General features: G+C 50.4%; 7 protein-coding genes across 7 annotated transcripts; 2 read left to right on the top strand and 5 right to left on the bottom strand.

Annotated features, from left to right (window-relative positions):
* Positions 1–10: 10 nt before the first annotated feature.
* BO88DRAFT_399777 (BAR domain protein) lies at positions 11–2,313 on the bottom strand. Its single transcript, XM_025705396.1, has 5 exons — positions 1,824–2,313; positions 1,588–1,755; positions 1,417–1,532; positions 1,077–1,357; positions 11–1,024 (listed from the first exon to the last, which is right to left on the bottom strand). Exons 1-5 carry the CDS (start codon positions 1,948–1,950, stop codon positions 421–423), a joined length of 1,296 nt encoding a protein of 431 aa, XP_025567882.1. The 5' UTR covers positions 1,951–2,313; the 3' UTR covers positions 11–420.
* Positions 2,314–4,998: 2,685 nt separating this feature from the next.
* mpt (putative DNA repair and transcription factor Ada) lies at positions 4,999–5,895 on the bottom strand (the record flags this gene model as incomplete). The annotated part of the gene is made up of 1 exon (XM_025710406.1): positions 4,999–5,895. One exon carries the CDS (start codon positions 5,893–5,895, stop codon positions 4,999–5,001), a length of 897 nt encoding a protein of 298 aa, XP_025567883.1.
* A 1,118-nt stretch (positions 5,896–7,013) lies between these two features.
* Positions 7,014–8,021, bottom strand: BO88DRAFT_328842 (60S ribosomal protein uL2; the record flags this gene model as incomplete). Its single annotated transcript, XM_025702576.1, has 4 exons — positions 7,014–7,151; positions 7,214–7,299; positions 7,392–7,883; positions 7,973–8,021. 4 exons carry the CDS (start codon positions 8,019–8,021, stop codon positions 7,014–7,016), a joined length of 765 nt encoding a protein of 254 aa, XP_025567884.1.
* Positions 8,022–9,477: 1,456 nt separating this feature from the next.
* Positions 9,478–11,988, top strand: BO88DRAFT_399782 (uncharacterized protein). Its single transcript, XM_025705397.1, has 5 exons — positions 9,478–9,698; positions 9,803–9,972; positions 10,100–10,229; positions 10,287–10,655; positions 10,709–11,988. The coding sequence occupies exons 1-5, from the start codon at positions 9,498–9,500 to the stop codon at positions 11,543–11,545; spliced, it is 1,707 nt and encodes a 568-aa protein (XP_025567885.1). The 5' UTR covers positions 9,478–9,497; the 3' UTR covers positions 11,546–11,988.
* Positions 11,899–13,087, bottom strand: BO88DRAFT_430724 (DUF1770 domain-containing protein). Its single transcript, XM_025709273.1, has 3 exons — positions 12,657–13,087; positions 12,388–12,582; positions 11,899–12,239 (listed from the first exon to the last, which is right to left on the bottom strand). The coding sequence occupies exons 1-3, from the start codon at positions 12,966–12,968 to the stop codon at positions 12,192–12,194; spliced, it is 555 nt and encodes a 184-aa protein (XP_025567886.1). The 5' UTR covers positions 12,969–13,087; the 3' UTR covers positions 11,899–12,191.
* A 148-nt stretch (positions 13,088–13,235) lies between these two features.
* BO88DRAFT_399785 (adenosine kinase) lies at positions 13,236–15,190 on the top strand. The gene is made up of 7 exons (XM_025705398.1): positions 13,236–13,400; positions 13,503–13,518; positions 13,589–13,742; positions 13,810–14,151; positions 14,208–14,545; positions 14,606–14,719; positions 14,798–15,190. The coding sequence occupies exons 1-7, from the start codon at positions 13,349–13,351 to the stop codon at positions 14,841–14,843; spliced, it is 1,062 nt and encodes a 353-aa protein (XP_025567887.1). The 5' UTR covers positions 13,236–13,348; the 3' UTR covers positions 14,844–15,190.
* A 759-nt stretch (positions 15,191–15,949) lies between these two features.
* Positions 15,950–18,962, bottom strand: BO88DRAFT_447935 (uncharacterized protein; the record flags this gene model as incomplete). The annotated part of the gene is made up of 6 exons (XM_025710407.1): positions 15,950–17,065; positions 17,127–17,677; positions 17,731–18,321; positions 18,386–18,563; positions 18,631–18,757; positions 18,853–18,962. The coding sequence occupies 6 exons, from the start codon at positions 18,960–18,962 to the stop codon at positions 15,950–15,952; spliced, it is 2,673 nt and encodes an 890-aa protein (XP_025567888.1).
* Between the last annotated feature and the right edge of the window lie 335 nt (positions 18,963–19,297).

The following is a 19,297-nucleotide window of genomic DNA, read 5'->3' on the forward strand; positions in this document are numbered from 1 at the left end:
TGAGGTGCGTATACGAATACGCCAGCATCAAACGCCGATGACTTGATTAAGGCCTATCCCAAGGGCTAAATAATTTACACTACCAACCCGGTCTAAAAAAGAAGAAAAAAAAGAAATCCCTTATCCCTTATCCCTTATGCACCAACACGTCTGTGCAATCATCCACCACAGCTGCTGGTGCAGGCCCGAATTATCGCTGATCATCCCTTTCAGACTACTAGCGACCGTGCGAGGCTTTGCCAGCTGAATCATTAGTTGTATTCATCACTCCCCAGTAGAGATGAATACGGCGCATATGTGGTCACCCACGCTAGACGGATTTGCCGGAAATCCGTGAGCAACAGTTTGGTATATAGCCCGCCAAATCCTCCAAGCTCCAGCTTGTTCGTAGTAAGATACACCGTGACCAAATAGAAGAACTCAGTACTCGCCTGCACTGAGAATGGGGCGCTTCATGGGGGGTGGTGGCGGCGCAGGCTTCTTGGAGCGGGGAGGCGGGGGTGGAGGGGCCTTCTTGTTCAGTGGTGTGCCGTTCAAGGTAGTAGAGCTGGACTTTCTCGAGACAGCACCTCCATACGAAGAGACTGGAGATGGGTTCCGGCCCATATACGTCCTCTCGGGACTGGTGCCGCTAACAGGACTAGCATCCTCCGACTGCTCCATGTACGGATCAACATATGGTCTGCCCATGGTCCGGGACTGCACGCTATTTCTGCGACCAATATAGTTGTCACTGGCTGCGCGAGATGGCCATTGGTATGTGCCAGGAGATTGCTCTTGGCGCAACTGCGTAGGTCCCTCAAATGTCGAGGTTCTGTTCAGAACAGGTCGCTGAGAGTAAGCATCTGGCGGATAGACCTCTCTGGCAGAGGGCTCGATCGATGACGCTCTGGTCGATCGGATGATAGGACGCAGATCAGCCGTGTTGTCGGCCTCCTCATGTAGTGGTTCATAACGTTCATGGTAGGAATGCGCAGTGTTTGAGCGAGGGCGTCCTGGACGACGGGTGCTGGGAGGCTGAGCTCTACTAGTACGTTAGCATGACGAGGTAGATCGATAGTTCAGAATATGCTCACCTGTTTGGCCACTCATATTTGAGTTGCAGAAGAACATCACGGCAGCGCTCGTGATAGTCAAGCTGAGCCTCCAGGAACGCTTCCAGGTTCGCAACACCGTCAACTTCGGAATCCTTAATGTCCTGCATGCGCCGAGACACATCATCGTTGGCCTCTTCGTATTTGACCTTCTGGGTCCGGAGCTCTTCCTCCACGCGGAAGTCTTCTCTCTTCGCCTTCTCCATCTTCGAGAGGGAGGTATCGTAGGCCAGACGACGGCTGTCAAGCTTCTTGCGAGCAGCCTATAGAACATAGGGTCAGTATTTCATACCACTCAACTGGCGCTTGCGATCCGTCATACCTGGTACTCTTTCATCTGAGTCAAGGAATGCTCCAGCGACTCAAGCCACCCCGCATTCACCTGCGAGATGTAAGCGTCCTGGAGTCGAGCCAGGCGCTCCTCAGCCCTTCCAAGCACTGTGTAATAATGTCATTAGGATAGGAATGCGATTTGACATTTGTGTTAGCTTACTGGTCATGCAGCGGCCGTAATCAGAGTTCGCATCGAAGTCTTCGCCATGGCCAACCATGCTACTACCCAGATGAGCAATGGGCAAGGTCTTTTCCTTATCGTCACCTTCGCTCCGCTTTGAAATGGACTTGATGTAAGAGCCAGTCGCCTTGTGGATACGGTCAATTCCTAAATGGGAGGCGCATGAGTCAATAAGCTGGATCAATACCATACGTCTTGAGTGTTGTGATGCTTACCTTCGTGGCGCACGTTCATCTCCGTCTCCATAGCTTTGAAGTCATCAGAGAGAGTGGTTTTGGCCTCTCCGCCCATTCTCTCCCCCGCCCATTGCTTGAAGCGATCGAACTTGCGATTGACGTTCATGTTGACGGATTATGATAGTGGATAGAAAATAGAGTGGGAAAGCGAATGTTGTATTGATCCGAGGTTTATTCTTTAGAGAAACGAGGTTACTATGCGACCAGAAACCAAGCTAAACCGTCTAGATGAAGTTTGTTTCTAGAATCGAGGGTTGTTGCAAGAGGGATTGAAACGAAAGAAACACGATTCGTAAGAAGCACGCTGCTGCGTATGAGACAAAAAGATGGCGCCACAGCCAGGAGGCGAGAAATGAGAAAGAAAGCAGAAAAAGAAAGGGTAGGTGGTGAGAAAAGGTGCAGCAGAGTTGCGACAGACAAGGAGGAGGGACGGGTTGGGTCTTAAGGGAAGGCTCGAAAAGGGTGACAGGGGAAATTAGTTAGCAGGTGGGATCATTTTTTTCCTTTTACTATTATTATGCCTATTGATTAGTGTTAATATTATTATTTTAATTTTATTATTGCTAACCATTATTTTTTCCGGGCAAGAGAGAATATTATTAGTAAATCCGGGGCAGCGATTGCGACCATGGCAGTGTTGATCGAGGAATGACAGACAGCAACGAGACCACAATGCTATTGCCAATCGCAAGCGGGCCAGACAACTCTCCAATGGAGAGCTGGTTGCACGGAAAGCGCCACATTGCCTTTTCAAGGTTCCCAGCAGAATTTCTCCCCCACCAACACTCGACAAAACCGACCCGGGAAAAAGAATTTGGTTGCATGGTGACGCTGCCCCATCCCCTTCTATCTTTCACAAGTAGCATGCTTTATGTACTGATTCTACTCTTCCTGAACCCTGAGCAGCCAGTAAATCAAGAGCAACCATCATACAGAACGGAGTGCGAAGCAAACCAAAGTCCCTGTAATGGATGGAGGGTTCGATCCCTCCAATGGCCAGTGGAGGCGGGGCCAGAACCGCCATAATTAAGTTCAGTTGGCCCAGCAGGATGAGGTGTACCTGAAACCTAGCAGCTCTCCTATCTGGAATTTCCAACTAGTGGGTTGGTCTACTTTAGCTGGTTTTAGCCAAGGTACAGATGCAGTCCGGTGGCACAGCCGGTTGATAAGTTGCTGACGAAGGCCTATCATTATCATTCGACCTGCAAAACCGGGTTTGTCAAAAAGACCTGAGCGGATCTAGAGGTGTATCAGAATTGAGAAGCGTCATAGGCCAGAGCAGATTCTGGACTGCCGGATGTGACACGCGTTTGTGGGCCATTGCAGTGGGGATCCACTGCCGTCGATTGGCGGTCGATGGCCGATGGTCAGTCCCAAACGTGGTCCTCCATTGGAAGCTCTCTTTGCCACCAGTTGAGTCTCGTTCTATTTTCAGAACAGACTGTGGGCGGCTACTTACCCAGCAGCCAGATGGTCTAGATACACCGTCTTATGAGTTTGGGAATCCAGAGAGCATCGAAAAGGTTGGTTCATTCCATCAGAGAATTACTGTGATGTTTAAGAGGCTCAGGGTAAAGCTTCTGTTCTTTATAGGTGGGGCTGCCCCAATGATGAACTGTAGGCTGTGTAAAGATCTTCCACAATATGTTCGGAAGGAATTCTGAGAAATCCAACAATAAGCAATTATGGTTCAGGGTCCAAAGCGACAGACACGGCAGAAGAGGCCCCTACTGTATGATAAGTACTTTGTACCCATAATCCTCCCTCTGATCATGACTCTACACGGTAATCTGAAAGCGCCAGTGTTGACGCGATCATCAGACCATGATGCAAGACCCGGTCAATGCATCGACAACAATGGCAATTGGTGAGCCATGAAAGCTTATCTGGCAAGAAACTGTAGGTAAGATTACGACCACGTACTGCTGGAATATCACTGCAGTGTTCAATCGCATGGAGTCTGCTTTACATTGGGTGAAGGCACAAAGTATCTCAAGATGATCTTATCCGGGGCTCCAAGACATGATTCGTAGATCCTGCTATCAAACCTATCAAAAATCATGACGACCTCGAACCCACATCTCTTTCTCAATCTGAAACAAACATTCGATGCGGAGGTCATGGTCAAACGGGCAACGATCACACCTTGTGTTTGAGAAAGAAAGGAGACCCCTACACGGAGTAAAGTGGGACCCGAGGATCAAAGGCGGGTTAGAGGCACATCTCAACACCACCACACTGCTCAACGCCTCGGCACTAACGCAGGGGTGATAGATTTGCTGGGTTTCTGTACGCAAAGGTCGACTTCGAGAATACTGATACCACTGCACGGAAGCTTTGTGGAGTACTAGTCTGGTTCGAGATTACAATGGATCAGGCAATACTAGTACTACTCAGTATATATACTTGGTTCTTTCCCAATTCATTCATTCTCAAACAACACTGGCCAAACTTACTACTATCCCCAAGGTTTCAAGATGCATATACTATCGCACAAAAGACCAAATAGATCATGACCATTCGTCATATACCTCATCATGATAACAACCTCCTTATACGGTCATGCTCGAACTGGTTCCTTGATATAGTCACGTGTTATACCCTCGGGCAGTTAGCAACACACTGACTATTAGATTCAACGGCCTTCTTTTGCTGTCATTCAACCGTTCCCTGTATTTAGTATATTATATTCAAACACATGGTTTCTTCGCTATTCGATATCCATGGAAAATATCCACACGATCAATACGGAAGAATAGGGAACTGAACCGTCGCAACAATGAAAGCTCCCTAAACCGATCATGAATGCAATCATTTCGATCATATTCAGGCCGTGTATCCGCAAATTGAAGGCGGGATCCCAGACAAGTTCAATTGGACGTACTGACAGAATCGAACTGGAGCACATAGCCCATCCATCATCCCCTGTCTCACTCCTCCCCTGAATACGAATACGTAATCCATCAACATCCGCGGCAAACCCACCACCAAGACATTGATTTAGCAGGTACGCGTATACAACCTACCGTAAGGTCCCATCGAGGCAGTGCATGTCATGCGACAATGTCGCTTAATCTGAGATCCCCGTTCCCCTCAGAAGGTTTCATTCCTTCTCACCCTAAAACACATCAGGTGCTTAAAACAACTTAAAGTATCATATATCGCCCAATGCAAGCGTTTCATCAACCGAACACCCTCCCCCAACGCCAACGCCGTAAGAACCCACTGCACGCCAAGCCAGAAGTTCCTCATGATCCTGCACCGGTTGTACATCCTGCATAGCAACAGTAGTAGTGGTCGCAACGAACCTATCCTCCCCCTCAGCGGCTAACAAAACATCAAAGTCATTCCACAAAACAGCCCCAGCCCCATTTCCATCACCACCACATCCATCACCACCACATCCATCACCACCACATCCATCACCACCACATCCATCACCACCACATCCATCACCCACACCCCCAACCCAATCCCTACACGCTCCCTCCAACACCTCCACCTCCCCGTCACAACCCATCCCCTTCGTCCTCATAACAATATCACCCACATACCTCCCCACCGTAACGCCCACGACCCTCTTAAACACCCTATGGAAATGACTCGGCGTCAGTCCCGCCTCCGCCGCCAGCATCCGCAACGTCGGTTTCGAGCCCGCTTGCACAGAAGCCCGGATTGTCTGACAAGCTCTCTGGACTGAGTGGATCTGCGGATGGAAAATAGTTGTACCACCACCATTCACACTACTTTGAGTAGTGTTATGGTCCGCCCCAAACAAATTGTTGTTATTGTTGTTGTTGTTGTTGTTGTTGCTATTGTCAATGACAATCTCGGGTTTGCAGCGCTTACAGGGGCGAAACCCTGCACGCTCGGCCTGCGAGGCTGTATCGTAGAAGCGGACGTTGGCTCGGCGAGCGAGACGCGCGGGACAGGTTGGGCGGCAGTAGATTTTTGTGGTGAGGACGGCGTACACGAAGGTGCTGGTGTATCTTGGGTCGCGGGTTTGAATGGCGAGCCAGCGGGTGGAGGGGGATGTGGAGGATGATGACATGGAGGGGAGTGGTTTTGGGAGAGGGAGAGGGAGAGGGGGGAGAGTTTGTGATGGTGACATTGTAGATATAGTAGTAGTGGTTATCATTGGGGAGGTATGTTGTATATGTAAGTAGCTAATCGGTCTATGGTGTTAATCATGCTTGAATTTCGCCTCCATTTATTCCTGGGGGAATAAGTATTGTGGTACATGGTATTTGGCTGTGATTGGTCACTTTGAGAGCAAGGTTTTGTATCTCGGTTGCTGCAGTGTCATGCATCATTGACATTTCATCTTACACTTTGTAGTAGTTATGCCATGAGGAGAGCAAGGGAAGACCTCTAGGACCTATGTGTTTTCCCATTGATTGCATTAGGAGTCTTGTATGATGACAATGAAGAATATTTCCGACGATATTCGCAGTCTGGTGAGAAGACAGATATATATCCGATCTGAGCACAGGCACTGCGGTAAGAGGATAGATTGTCTGTGCTCAACCATATTCGTAATTAGCAGGATTGTTATGGCGTCTGTCAACTGATTGATCCACAATACGTATCTGGGGATACTATTATCGGTGGCTGTACTATTGATTCTGAAGAAGTTGGCGGGTATCCAAGGCATCGATGGATAGTATTGTTCCCCTTCATAGTAAGTAGTGGGCAGAGAAAAATTACAGTACCCTCGGAAGTCAAAGCCCATCAATCTGTCAGCCGCCGAGCGCTCGCTTACACCTATTTGAAGAGCAGGTAGCGTATAGATACCGACTGATCTTTAAAGCCCCAGGCAAAAGAGCGAGTTGCACTATGGGAGTCTAATTCTGATACTGGCAAGGCTGGCCCAAAATCGATTCTGGTACGAATCGCGCAATACGGTTTCTTAACGGACGTGAAGACTTGGGAAACAGATCTTCCTAGTTTCTACCGTTTAAAAATAGGATATCTCAAAAAACATGCACCCGGATTTGAATTTTTTGAACCCATTTCTTTTGCTTTGGTCATCATGAGAATATTTGGTGGCCACGACCTAGATTCGCTAAGGACGCGTGGGAGATTATCCGCAGTCGCCTAAGTACATATGCCTCATAGCAAAAGAGCATTTTCAACCCGTCACAAAGAAAACTCCACACAATATCACGCTTAGTCCTTGGTCTTCTGGGTACCACGGAGCAGACCAGTTCTCCGGGCAGCGATAAGACCGGCTTTTTGACCCTGGGCAGCGTAGCGGGAGATGGTCGAGGCCTTACCAATGTGCTGGTGGTTACCACCACCGTGAGGCTGTAGAGAAAACATGTCAGAACCTGTAGATAAATCGACCAAATCATCCAAGGGAGCCTTACGTGATCCACGGGGTTCATGGCAACACCACGGGTCTTGGGCCAAGAGTTGCGCTTGACAGCGAACTTGTGCTTGGCGCGAGAAGCCTCTGTAGGGAATTTGTTAGCCATCAAAGTCCTCTTCCTTAACCGCATTTTCTCCTAAGATAGATCCAATGGAGCCGGATTTTCGGAGACATACTGAGCAAAGGCTTGTCGGTACGACCACCACCAGCGACGATACCGATCATACCACGGGCGGTGTTCTTGACGACCTTCTTGGCACCGGAGGGGAGCTTGACACGGGTCTTGCCCTCCTCAGGGTTGTGGCCGATGACGGTAACGTAGTTACCGGAGGTACGACCAAGAGCACCACGGTCACCAGCCTTCTCCTCGACGTTGGTAACAACGGTACCCTCAGGGACGGAGGCGAGGGGAAGGACGTTTCCGACAGTCAGGGCGGCGTTCTTTCCGGCGTAGACGAATTGACCGGTGTACATGCCCTCGTTGGCGATGAAGGTCTCGGTGATGGTCTTGAACTTGTAGGGGTGACGGAACTGGACCTTGGCGAGGGGAGCACCACGGCCGGGGTCGTGGATGATCTCCTTCACGACACCACGAGTGTATCCATGACGCTCAGCGTAGTCGAGGGTGCGGAACTGGGCAGGAGCCTTGTTGAGACGGGTGTTTGCCGCTGTCGAGCGAGAAAAATTGTATCAGTAAAAATTGATCTGGAGATGCAGCGAATTTCGCTTCAATATGATTTCTGCTGGTCGCACTCACTGAAAATGGATCCACGACCCTTCCTCTGGTTGCGGATCACGCGACCCATGGCGACTGTCTATATAGGAACCTGGACGTTAGTATTGAGAAAGTTCCGCCTGGCGACCTTGTGGTGGGAGAGTTCGAGTTCTCGTACCTCAAAATGCTAAGATTGGGCTTGTCGGGTTGGTGTTGAGAATTCGTCGGCGAAGGGCTGTGTGGGCTTTAGGGTGGAAGTCGCTAATCTAACCGCGCTAGGACTAGTGTGGTTTTGTGGGCGCGGCTGCGTGGCGCGGGTCGCCTTCTTACTAAGACGGTATAACTAACGTTAACGTTGGACTTAAGCGGTTAACGAGCATATCTTGCTTGCATTTGGTGAACTCTGCTATCATCAGAGTAAAGAAAGATTATTATGACTGCAAAGTAGTGAGGTTGCTGATGATATGCAGCCGTTGTCGGTATTTAATTTCCTTTTAGATACATACTTTCCCTTCTTCCTGAATTCCACACTTCATTTTGCTCGTTCTTATTTGAACTGCCGCTTCCCATTCATCTATCCTGTCTCTGTCCCGGTCACTTGCGGTTCATCCATGTCGGATTCCATCTCTTGACAAGCAGTATTTCTCCTGCTGCTGCTACCTGAGATGTCCTTGCAGTGGGCTATTGATTCAAGCCACCGCCTTATAATATCTGACCCGGGCTGACCTGGCTTAATAGCACTATTGTCTTACTGGCGTCTCTATATCACTTGAGTGTTTTCTCCATGTAAACAGATCATACTGGTTCAGAGTGGTCAAATTTGATCATCCGGGTCAGCGAAACGGGATCTTGATGTTTGCCGCATCTCGTTCCGTCGTTGGGCTTTCTACATGTCCCCGGGCCGCCTCAGGGTCACCCACCGATCCGCAATTTCAAAAGGTCACAAAGTGTACCCGGACAAATGGGGTCTTACGCGCCTGGGGAGACTGCTACAAGGTTATCCTGGCATCTTCACGCCACCAGGCTGCTTAATGTGGATCGACACACTGTCCATGTCACATCCGGCGAGTCGAATGTTGACAACTTCTTGCAGAACTGTATGTCTGCTCAAGGGAACGTCGCCCAAATGCCCTCAGAAATGATATTAGGGCAAGACCCAATGCCGGAAATCTGAAGAACTTAGTCGCGCTGGTTGACGATTAGTTACACTCCTCCGTTGTTGGAGCGGACGCTCGGGTAGTATTGATCTATTAAGAGATTCAAATTTCATGATCCAAAGCTACTTTGCACTTAATGACAGTCATCGATGAAATCTTCTGAATGTAGTCTGTTCCGCGGACCTGTTGCGCGTTTGATGGAGCTCAGTCCGCGATAGCGAACGTGTTATCGTGACTGGGTGTTGATCATCCCTGGATAAGGGCTGCTCTCGATGATGCCAGACAGGCCAGGCGCGTAAAAGCCGCGCTCCAACCCAAGTAGGTAGCAGTAGCGTAAAGTAGAACTTCTGCCGCGGATTCGCCCGCTCTGTCTTGCCTCACCACCACCACCTGCGGACAGCACCACAAACATGTCGAACATGTCCCTCTCAGACTCGGACCTATCGTCGCTTTCGTCGGCGCCTCCGTCCGATGAAGAAACGGGCTCCATGGCCATTGATGAGCCCGTCGGCATCACGAAATACTTCAAGAAGGAGTCCGAATCTCCGCCGCCGAAGCGGGAGCCCTCACCACCCCACGAATATGTGTTGGCGGATAATCCAGATATTGCAGTATGTTCCGGGAGGATTCTACGATTATGAAGTCTCTTTTAAAGCTCTTTGGACGCGTTTGGCACGTTTCCTGATCATGTTTGCTGACCTGTCGCAATCTGTAGTTCATTGTAATGTTCCGTGCGCGTTTTAACGATGCGTTCCCGCGATCTACACCACACTTTGGACCACAAGATGTTGAAAGAGGCGTCGCGGAATCTCCTCCAGGCGATCATATTGAGAGATTGTTATGTGCATTTCTTGGATTGGTATTGAACAGGAAGAAGGATGTCGAGTATGACTGCCTCCTACGCCCCAGACCCTACACTCTTGGAAGATACGACGGGGAGCTCCTTTTCGACCACATATGTGTCAATGCTGGTTACAATACATCAAAGCTAACTCGCTTAATCAATGCGCAGTCGGAATCACTACCAGCGTCCTTTGGAAGAGGCGATCCAAACCCATGCTTCTCAGTGGCCTAAGGCTTGGCAAGGCAAGAACCCTCTGCACGGGGGTCGCACATTCGCAACCATGTCGCCAGAAGAACGCGTACGTCGCCTAACTCGAACCAAAACTATTGAGAGCTCGTATACTGACATTGTCTAGTTGGTGTTACTGAAATCCTTGATCCTCTGGTCCCTTGCCTCGTCCGATGCCATCCAAGCCAAAATCAAAGAGTCCTACAAACAGGCACGCCACGAAGACGACCTGAACCAACCACTCTCCGTCCAACCGTGGGGCCGCGACGGCCTCAAGCGCAGATACTGGCTTATTGAAGGGTTGGACGATACACATTTCAGACTGTACCGCGAGGGTAACCCAGCCCTCAAGAATGTTACTTGGTGGAGTATCGCAGGAAATATCCCTGAGTTGAAGGCAGTTGCGGATAGACTTGACGGCGAGAAAAGCATACACTCCAAGAAACTCAGTGAGAGGATAAGGAACTCTATACCCCGCTTCGAGGGTTCAGAGGAGGTAAGCTGCCGCTGTTATTCGTGGCTCTTTTCATCGGTGCTTACTAGTGCTAGAAACGCAAGCGTCGAGATTACCGGATTGCGCGGAAGGCGGCATTCGCTCGGCCGGAGCCTGGTTTCTCCTTATATGAAGGCCGTACTCGCGGGAAGAAACTGAAATACACCTACTCCGATGACGAGGACATCTTCTCTGATGGCCTTCCTTCTACACGGCGCTCAACGCGCAACACCTCGGGAATTTCCACACCCCCAGAACCAGCCGGCCCCAGATTCACAGCCAGTGGTAGGCAAATACGGTCTCGCGCAGGCGGCCTTTATGGCGAGACGTTATTGAGTGGACAACGCGAGGACGGCGATGCTGGCGACGAGGGTAGACCCACAAGGGGTCGGACGACTCGAGCAAATGGATATACAGAGTACGACGATGAAGAAATGGATGAAGGTTCAGAGGGAGGACAATCCAGCGGAAATGAGTGGCAAGGAAACGAAGGCGAGGAAGAAGAGGACAACGAATTCGAGGGCGACGACGAAGAGGAGCTGAGTGGGGATGAAGCAGTGATGAACGGAGAACCACCAAGTCTTGTGGTACAGCTCAGGTACAATAAGGACAAGGTCCCAAGTAGCCCCAATGGCCCAACAGAGGAACCCTTACAGCAAGATCCGGAGAGCAAGGAGGATGTGGCTAAACCGGTCACGGCGACCGGTGCGGAAGATGCACTGCAAGGACAACCACCGCCCGCAGTGAACGGGCAGAGCTCCCAACCAGACGTGGTCGCAAAGACGCTACCTGATGCTGCGCCCGCAGCCCAAGATGTCACCACAACTGACACTTCTGCCAAAGTCGATGTATCGCAGCCGACTGCGACTGAGACGAAGACCCAAACAGCTTAGAAAGAATGAAACTAGGCAAGACACATATACTATAACAAACACAGTACCAATGGCCCGATGTCCCGAGAGCGGCCGATTTTCTGGTCTCGATAGAGTTATCCACCGAAATACGATATTTCTTGTCAGACTTGAGATATAACTCGCTCACACTTTTTTTATTTTTCAAGGCGTTTTCTGTTCGTGGGTGGGATTTGTCGGGTCAAGCTTTGCGCAAAAAAATTGTGCTGTTATTAGAGATGCGACGTGTGTGGTATGGAATTCTACGGTGACTGCTATATAGCAGGATGACTATGGCCGTGAATTGATCGGTATTAGAGTGATGAAGGAGTATTTGACCCAGAGATATAATCTGTCATACTACTATATGGAATACCAGATGGACGGACAGACCTCTTGCTAGGGCTGCTATGCGCTATGTACAGTATTTAAATTGCAAGATTGGGATGAAACAATAGAAGTCTCGTGTCCCTTGGGTGTAGATACTAGAGATAGTGTGTAGAAAAATTGAAAGCTCCAGGCTATATCAGGGGAAGCTTAATATCAATGCGAAACGCCGTACGCTAAACTCCCGAAATGCAGACTTTAGTAGACACCCACAGTCACGTCACTACCTTTACAACCATATAAATAAACTCAAAAAGACAACCTAGTCAGCACCGGCATTCGAGAACTGGGCCGTGTAGAACTGCAAGAACTCCGCAAATGTCAGTGTCCGTCTCATTGGGATATATAACCGAATACTCCCGCAAATGGAATCATTTTGAAATAGGAATATCTCAAGGAACGTAAAACGAAAGAGAAATAGAGCGACGGGAATGGGCTATGGCAATGGATGCACTCACGTCTTCCACCTTCGCAGCAATGCGAGGATCCTTAGTCGACCGCAGGGGAGGCAACTTCCAGTTGTTCACCTCATACCACCATCTCCGGATCTTGCTACCAAGTGTCTGGCCACTGAGGGACGCGTTGCGGTTCCAGAATCGCCAGCCGGAGAGAGCGAGAGTCCAGACGGTGCCCTGGATAAGAGGGAGGAGGACCTATAGCGCATTTGTGTCAGTTTGGAGTCTCTTCTGCTTCCAGTGGAATACTGCAAGACAGGCAGGTAGCCTACCTGGTCTCTGATAGTAATCCAAGCTACTCGACCCCAGGTATCAGCTCCCCGCAAGCTGGCGAGATAGCTCTGTTCGAAGCGCAGATCGGGCAATGGAGGCAGCTGGTGTCGTCGCGAGACGGGCTTGATCATGCGGTGGGGGGCGACGACATCGGAGGGGATACTGCCTGCTTCGGAGGCGACATCGTCTTCCACGACGGGCTGCTTCTCGGAGGCTGCGGTGGGCGGGTTGACGTCGTGTTCCGCGGACGGCTCCGGGTTGATGGAGGCGGTTTGGATGACTTCAGGGATTTGAAGAGCGGGGTCGGTCATGATGGGTGGTAGATCTGTTTAAGGGGCAGATGAATGTGTGAATAAAAGGATTTCGGACCCGCGGGTTTTGACACCGGGTGGAATTTAGACTTGTAGATAGTAAGATTGAGCGTATAGACTAAAAAGCAAGCAGGGGAGGAATGATGGGATAGTCCGGGCACGGAGTAACTTGTTGGTTCCTGCGGCCAATCAGCGGGAGGCAGCCATTACGCCCGCCTTTTTGGATTCTGCATGGCTGCCCCTCCTTGACTTGGTATATCTCTCGCTGCTCTCTCTCCCTCTTCTCTCTTCCCTTCTTCCTCCCTCTCTATATCCTCCCTTGCTTTTTCTATACTCTCTACCTCTTTTCTCCCCTATTTTCTTCCACTCCACCCTCCACAATGGCTGCTGCTCAAGGTTACCCTCTTCTGTGCCTGGAGAACCCCCTCCTCGGTGCGTGAGATTTCCCCTCCGTCTCTTTCTCTCGCTGCTTACAATCCCCGGATCTTACATTGTTCAATGGGCTAACTTACGATTTTTGATTGCTTTCTATAGACATCCAGGCTGTCGGGTATGTACTTCTTCCGGAAACCCTAATTTATAAATAATCTCTTTCCAAAGTATTCTAACATTGTCACTAGTGATGCCGCCCTCCTGCAGAAGTATGGCCTGAAGGACAACGATGCTATCCTTGCTGAGGACAAGCACATGGGTCTCTACGACGAGCTGTTCGCCAAGAACGATGTCAAGCTGATCGCCGGTGGTGCTGCCCAGAACACTGCCCGTGGTGCCCAGGTACATAGACTACCCTGAACCCTTCCACCAAGATATATGAACGAATGTTAACGTGATGCCGAACTAGTACGCTCTTCCCGCCAGCTCCGTCTGCTACATCGGATGTGTCGGCCGTGACAAGTACGCTGAGATCCTGAAGGAGGCTTGCGAGCAGGCCGGTGTCCACACCGAGTACCGTGTCGACGATGCCCAGCCCACCGGCAAGTGCGGTGTCATCATCACTGGCCACAACCGCAGCATGTGCACCCACCTTGCTGCCGCCAACGAGTACAAGATTGAGCACTTGAAGCAGCCTCACATCTGGTCTCTCGTTGAGAAGGCCCAGTTCTACTACGTCGGTGGTTTCCACCTTACCGTCTGCGTTCCTGCCATCCAGGCCCTCGGTGAGGAAGCTGCTGCTAAGAACAAGGTACGGTCAACCCCATATGATTTGTTGACAGCTTGCTGACCATGAATCAATTACAGGTCTTCATGCTCAACCTCTCTGCTCCCTTCATTGCCCAGTTCTTCAAGGACCAGCTGGACAGCGTCCTCCCCTACACCGACTACACCTTCTGTAACGAGACCGAGGCTCGTGCTTTCTCCGAGAGCCACAGCTGGGGTACCGACGACGTCGTCGAGATCGCCAAGAAGCTGGCTCAGCTCCCCAAGAAGAACACCAACCGTCCTCGTACCGCCATCGTGACCCAGGGCACCCTCCCCACTGTCGCTGCCACCGTTAAGCCCAACGGTGAGGTCGAGGTCAAGGAGATCCCCGTCCGTGAGATCCCCAAGGAGAGCATCAACGACACCAACGGTGCCGGGTAAGTAATGAACCTCTTATACAATTCAACCGCTGGAATCAAAATCTAACCGCCACACAGTGACGCCTTCTGCGGTGGTTTCTGCGCCGGTATCGTCCAGGGCAAGTCCCTCGAGGACAGCATCGACATGGGCCAGTGGCTTGCTTCTCTCAGCATCCAGGAGCTGGGTGCCTCGTAAGTCCCCTAAACCAACCCCATCCATCCATCAAACACATGTCTGGTAGTGACTGACTCGACCTGTCCGTTATCTAGTTTCCCCTTCCCCAAGCAGGCCTACACCCCCATCAACCGCTCCTAAGCATCTCCACCAAACACCCACCCTCAAAATCTATGGGGCCATAGCTGATACCTTTTTTCTCTCTCATCTACAAAAAATTTCCTATTTTCCCTCCTCTTCTCTTCTAAAGATTCAACCTTCTATACCCCTCATGTCCTTGACTTAACGTCTTAGACTATGCTGTTTTCATCAACGGTCTATGCATGCGGATCTTCGCTATCACGCTTTCCCTTTGGGTTTTATTTTCATGATGATGGATAGATATTGCAGAGTTGCAGATGATGACGTTCTCAACAACGATTTAATGAAGAATTTATCTTGGTTGTATATATAAGATATACTACAAAAACAGAGTCAAATCATTTCTCATGATTGGATTTTAGCTTAGACTTCCTGGTAAAGAGTGGAAACTAGTGATATCGCATTGGTAAAGACTACCCTATGATGATGATGATGATCTGAGGCCTGAAAAGGATAGCAAGAGCACATGGAATGGGAGCCAAGTCACAATAGTGGCTATGACGACGAAGTGAGAAATAAGACAAATAAGGATAAGATGAAGTTGAATTCTTCTTGTAACGCTTGCATGTGCACAATTCATCCATGCTGTGGCCTCATATATAGATAGCTAGCTAGCTGCATGCAGTTTAATCATTCTCCCCATCCTCCTCACCCTCATCAGTGCACAAGCGTTAAGACCCTGAGATCATTATCATCATCGTCATCATCGTATCCCAGGCACAGTCAAATCTCATCAACAAGCCCTTTTATTCTTTGATAACCCGCCGGTGACGGTTAAGGATGGACGAGCATCATCCAATCCTATGGTATTCGGATCACGTCATTGTCGGGACCTGAGCTGTGGTAATGAGTGACGAAGGGTCTGCATAGCAATGACCATTCCTCCTCTTCATTCCTACAACGCCTTTGCCAGCCTGATCCGACTACATAAGGATTGAGAGTTCGGAAATAGGTGGATAGAGTCGGTCACTCGGTCCTTGGGACAAACGGCTAGACAGACGTATGCTTCCTCAATCCTGCTCATGTCACTGCGAAAGAGGTGCTGAAATATGAGTAGCCATACTGACCCACCCACAGAACTTGATCGAGTGGTACAGTCTTTGAGATCAGCCTCCGTGGCCGCAGGGAGGAGTCTGCCCGATGGCACCGTATTGCGTGGCAGATTTACGAGTGTTGGTGAACCCGGAACTGGAAAACCCTGCTCCAGAGGGGAAACTGCTGGCGATGAATGCATTATTGGCCCAAGATGCATTACTTAGTCCGCTGGACATGGGCTGGCTGGACACTCCGAAGGAACCAGGTGTGTTTGCAGCAGCGTCTACTAAGCTTTGGTCCCATGAGAATCCAGAAAGGCGGTGGTGCGACGTAGAGTTGGGCGAGGGCATCCAGGAGGAGGGTATGGTACTAGGGCCGTTGAGCGGACTGTGCCTCAAGGCTTGATTCATCATGCTCTGCCGGAGCACGCGCTCATTCTCGCTAGCGATCATATCCTGAGATGGTGGATTGTTTCCCAAGGCTTGGTTTATCATGCTCTGCCGGAGCATGCGCTCATTAGCGATCATATCCTGAGATGGTAGATGATGATTGGGGCTGGCGATGTTTCCAGGCAGCATGGAAGCCGGGTACTGTTGTCCAAGACCTGGCGGAGTCCGTGGTGAAGGCGCATCACCGAGCTCCGGCGATAGAGCCGTGTTCCATATGCTTGGGATACCAGGAAGGGCAGGCCGGGCGGCGTAAGAGTGGGAAGACGACACTCGGACGAGAGGTGCAGAGCCAGTCACGGGTGGTACGAGTCCAGGGGGAGCAGCAGGGGTCTGCCTGGGAAGGAGATCCTCTTGGAAGATCGAATCCATACTCGAATCGAAGAACTGGCTGGATGGTCGCTGTTGATTGCTGCTCCGTGGAAAAGCCAGCTGCTCTGGTACGGCCGGAGCATTCTCGTAGGTGTCGGATTCTACTAATCTTTCCACACCTTCAACGATCCGATGCATGCTAGCTGACATCGATGCGGAGGCGGCCTGTGAACCACCAAAGACACTCCTGGTGTCAACGTTGTGGCTGGGATCAGGGGCTGCCTTTCGAATGTCGTCCCGTTCAATACTAGCGGATGAGATCGTATGGTGATGGCCCGAGGGACTGGCGAAGAACTGCGAAGGGAGCCCTTCTTCCTGGTAAATAAACGTTTTCTTGTCTTCATCGTCCACTAGGGCAATGGGTATTTTCTAGAGCAGACAGTAGTTAGCATGGCGATTGAGGATAACAATAAGCACGTAGTATCCATACATTGCTCACAACGAGATCCAAGCCATCGATAACAAACTCGCGGATTCGGTAGAGCATCTCCATATTGGGGTGATTCCTTTCTACCCCGGGATCGTTCATTCGGGGCTTCTGCTGGCCAGTTGAGCTGAGATACCTCCGGGAAGTTGCCTCTTTGGCCAAGGGCGCAAAACACAAGGTCTCTTCATCCTCTTCCAGCAAATAGTCGATCTCAGGCAGATGCACTACATCGAACGTTGACGCAAGAAGGGTTAAAGTGTTGGCATAAATCTTCCAGAACTCGATAATCTGGACTGCTAGAGGACTGTCCTTTTCCCCTGGGAAAGACACCAATAGGCTGCTGGCTGTAAGGAGCCAAGAGCTGTAGTTTCGTAGAGCCGGAAGGACACGTCGTGCAACGACAGTAACCTTATCAGGTCCGGTTTGGGCGTCTTTGTTGCTGGGGTCCTCAACCGCGAAGCGTTCGACTTCGGCCAGGAGAATCTGGAGCAATGTGAAGAATGTCTTCACGTTGATCCGTTGGAAGAAGGAACGCGCATTGGATGTGGAATCATCTAGTAATTGGTTCAATGCACGCTTCTATTAACGAGAAAGTCGAGAAACCTACCGCTCGTATGTGTCCGCGAGAACTCTTCGGCAGCGATGTTGATCAGGCAGAACTTTTGCAAAGTACCTTCCAGAGAGCGTTCCTTCAGATCCACAGCAAGTTGATTCAGGACTTCACTTTCAAGCTCGTCGTGTTCAGGGAAATCAATCCCTCTGTAACACTGCGCGTGAAGGTATACAAACCAAGGGGCCAATGACCTGCCGGGAATGCCAGCGTCTTCGGGTCGAATCAACTCTCGTTTGACCCACGCATTCATGACCTTTCTGAATTCAATCTCAAGATTACCCTTGGCCGAAGGATGGGGCTCTTGAGCGGCCAACGCTCTATACAGATGATAAGTGGCCCTTAGATGGTTTCCGTCGGCGAGGGCAATAACCGCCAGTTGGTTATGAGGGGCACCGGACGCGGGGTAGATCAATGTGGCCAGGTCGTAGTAACCTATGGCTGGACCCCAATTGCGGTTCTTGCTGACCAGTTCGGTCTCGCGGTAGCGCGAGAGATCTCCGAGACGGATGAGGGTCGAATGGCATGAATGAAGGATGTGCCTCTTGAGGGTTTCGGAAGTTCGGATCGGAGGCTCCGCGGATAGATCTGAGAAAGAAACATGGCTTTGCTCAACGAAAGCCCAGGAATAAACGGGGACGACAATGCTCACTCTCAGAATTGAATTTCCGCGCGACCTTTTCTAGCTCCGGGATACCACCAAAGTGGGAGGACAATTGTTGAATGAAGGCTCGATAAAATCGTTGGCTTGATTTGATGAATTCGAGGTAATGTTTCTCGAGCTTCCGCCTCTCTACCGGCTTTTTCTTCTTTCCGCTTTCCTCCCGGAACTATAATATATATCATATATTAGACATTGGCGGGCAGCGAACGAGCAGGATCTCATGCGACACTCACGCGAGAGAGCAATTTGCGGAAGCGGGTATTGATCTTGAGATGCGCATCCCACAGGCGAGGTTCGACATCGACGGAGCGGGCAGTCTCGAAGTCTTGAAGGATAGCATTCTGACAAGTAGAGCGGAATCTGCGACGGCGAGGAAGGAAGGACAGAGACGGTCAGATGATTCTGCGCGCAAACCCAAAGCACCGCAAGACGGCAGGAGGGGGGCAGCAACTAACTCCGAAAGGTAATGGGAGATTTCAGCAAACGTGGGCTCTTTCTCGGCAAGGCTCTTGAGGAGCTCTTTTTCGACTTCGAGCGCAGTTCTGTATGAGGTGGGATTTGGCATTAGAGACACGGGTCCACACACGGTTTGAGGGGAACAAGAAGAATAGTTGTAAGAGAACTAGTGACAGTGAGGGGATCGGAGAAGGGGAATACTAACTGCCACGTATTTTGGAACGCGGACGCCATGCTCAGGACCAAGAAAGATCACACCCGTGTCAGTCTAACGGTGACATTCGCCCGTCAGATGGCTATGGCTGGCTGGGAGTCTGCGGGCGACAGGAACAGTGAACGAGCCATCAGTCAGTAAGACTAGTATATACAAAAAACGAGCGAGGGCGTGGAGGGCGGTCAGGATCCCGGAGTGACAGCCACTGGAAGTGAAGGGAAGAAGCAGGA

Source organism: Aspergillus vadensis, assembly GCF_003184925.1.
Source record: "Aspergillus vadensis CBS 113365 unplaced genomic scaffold BO88scaffold_1, whole genome shotgun sequence".
In the NCBI taxonomy this organism is placed as follows: Eukaryota; Fungi; Ascomycota; class Eurotiomycetes; order Eurotiales; family Aspergillaceae; genus Aspergillus; species Aspergillus vadensis.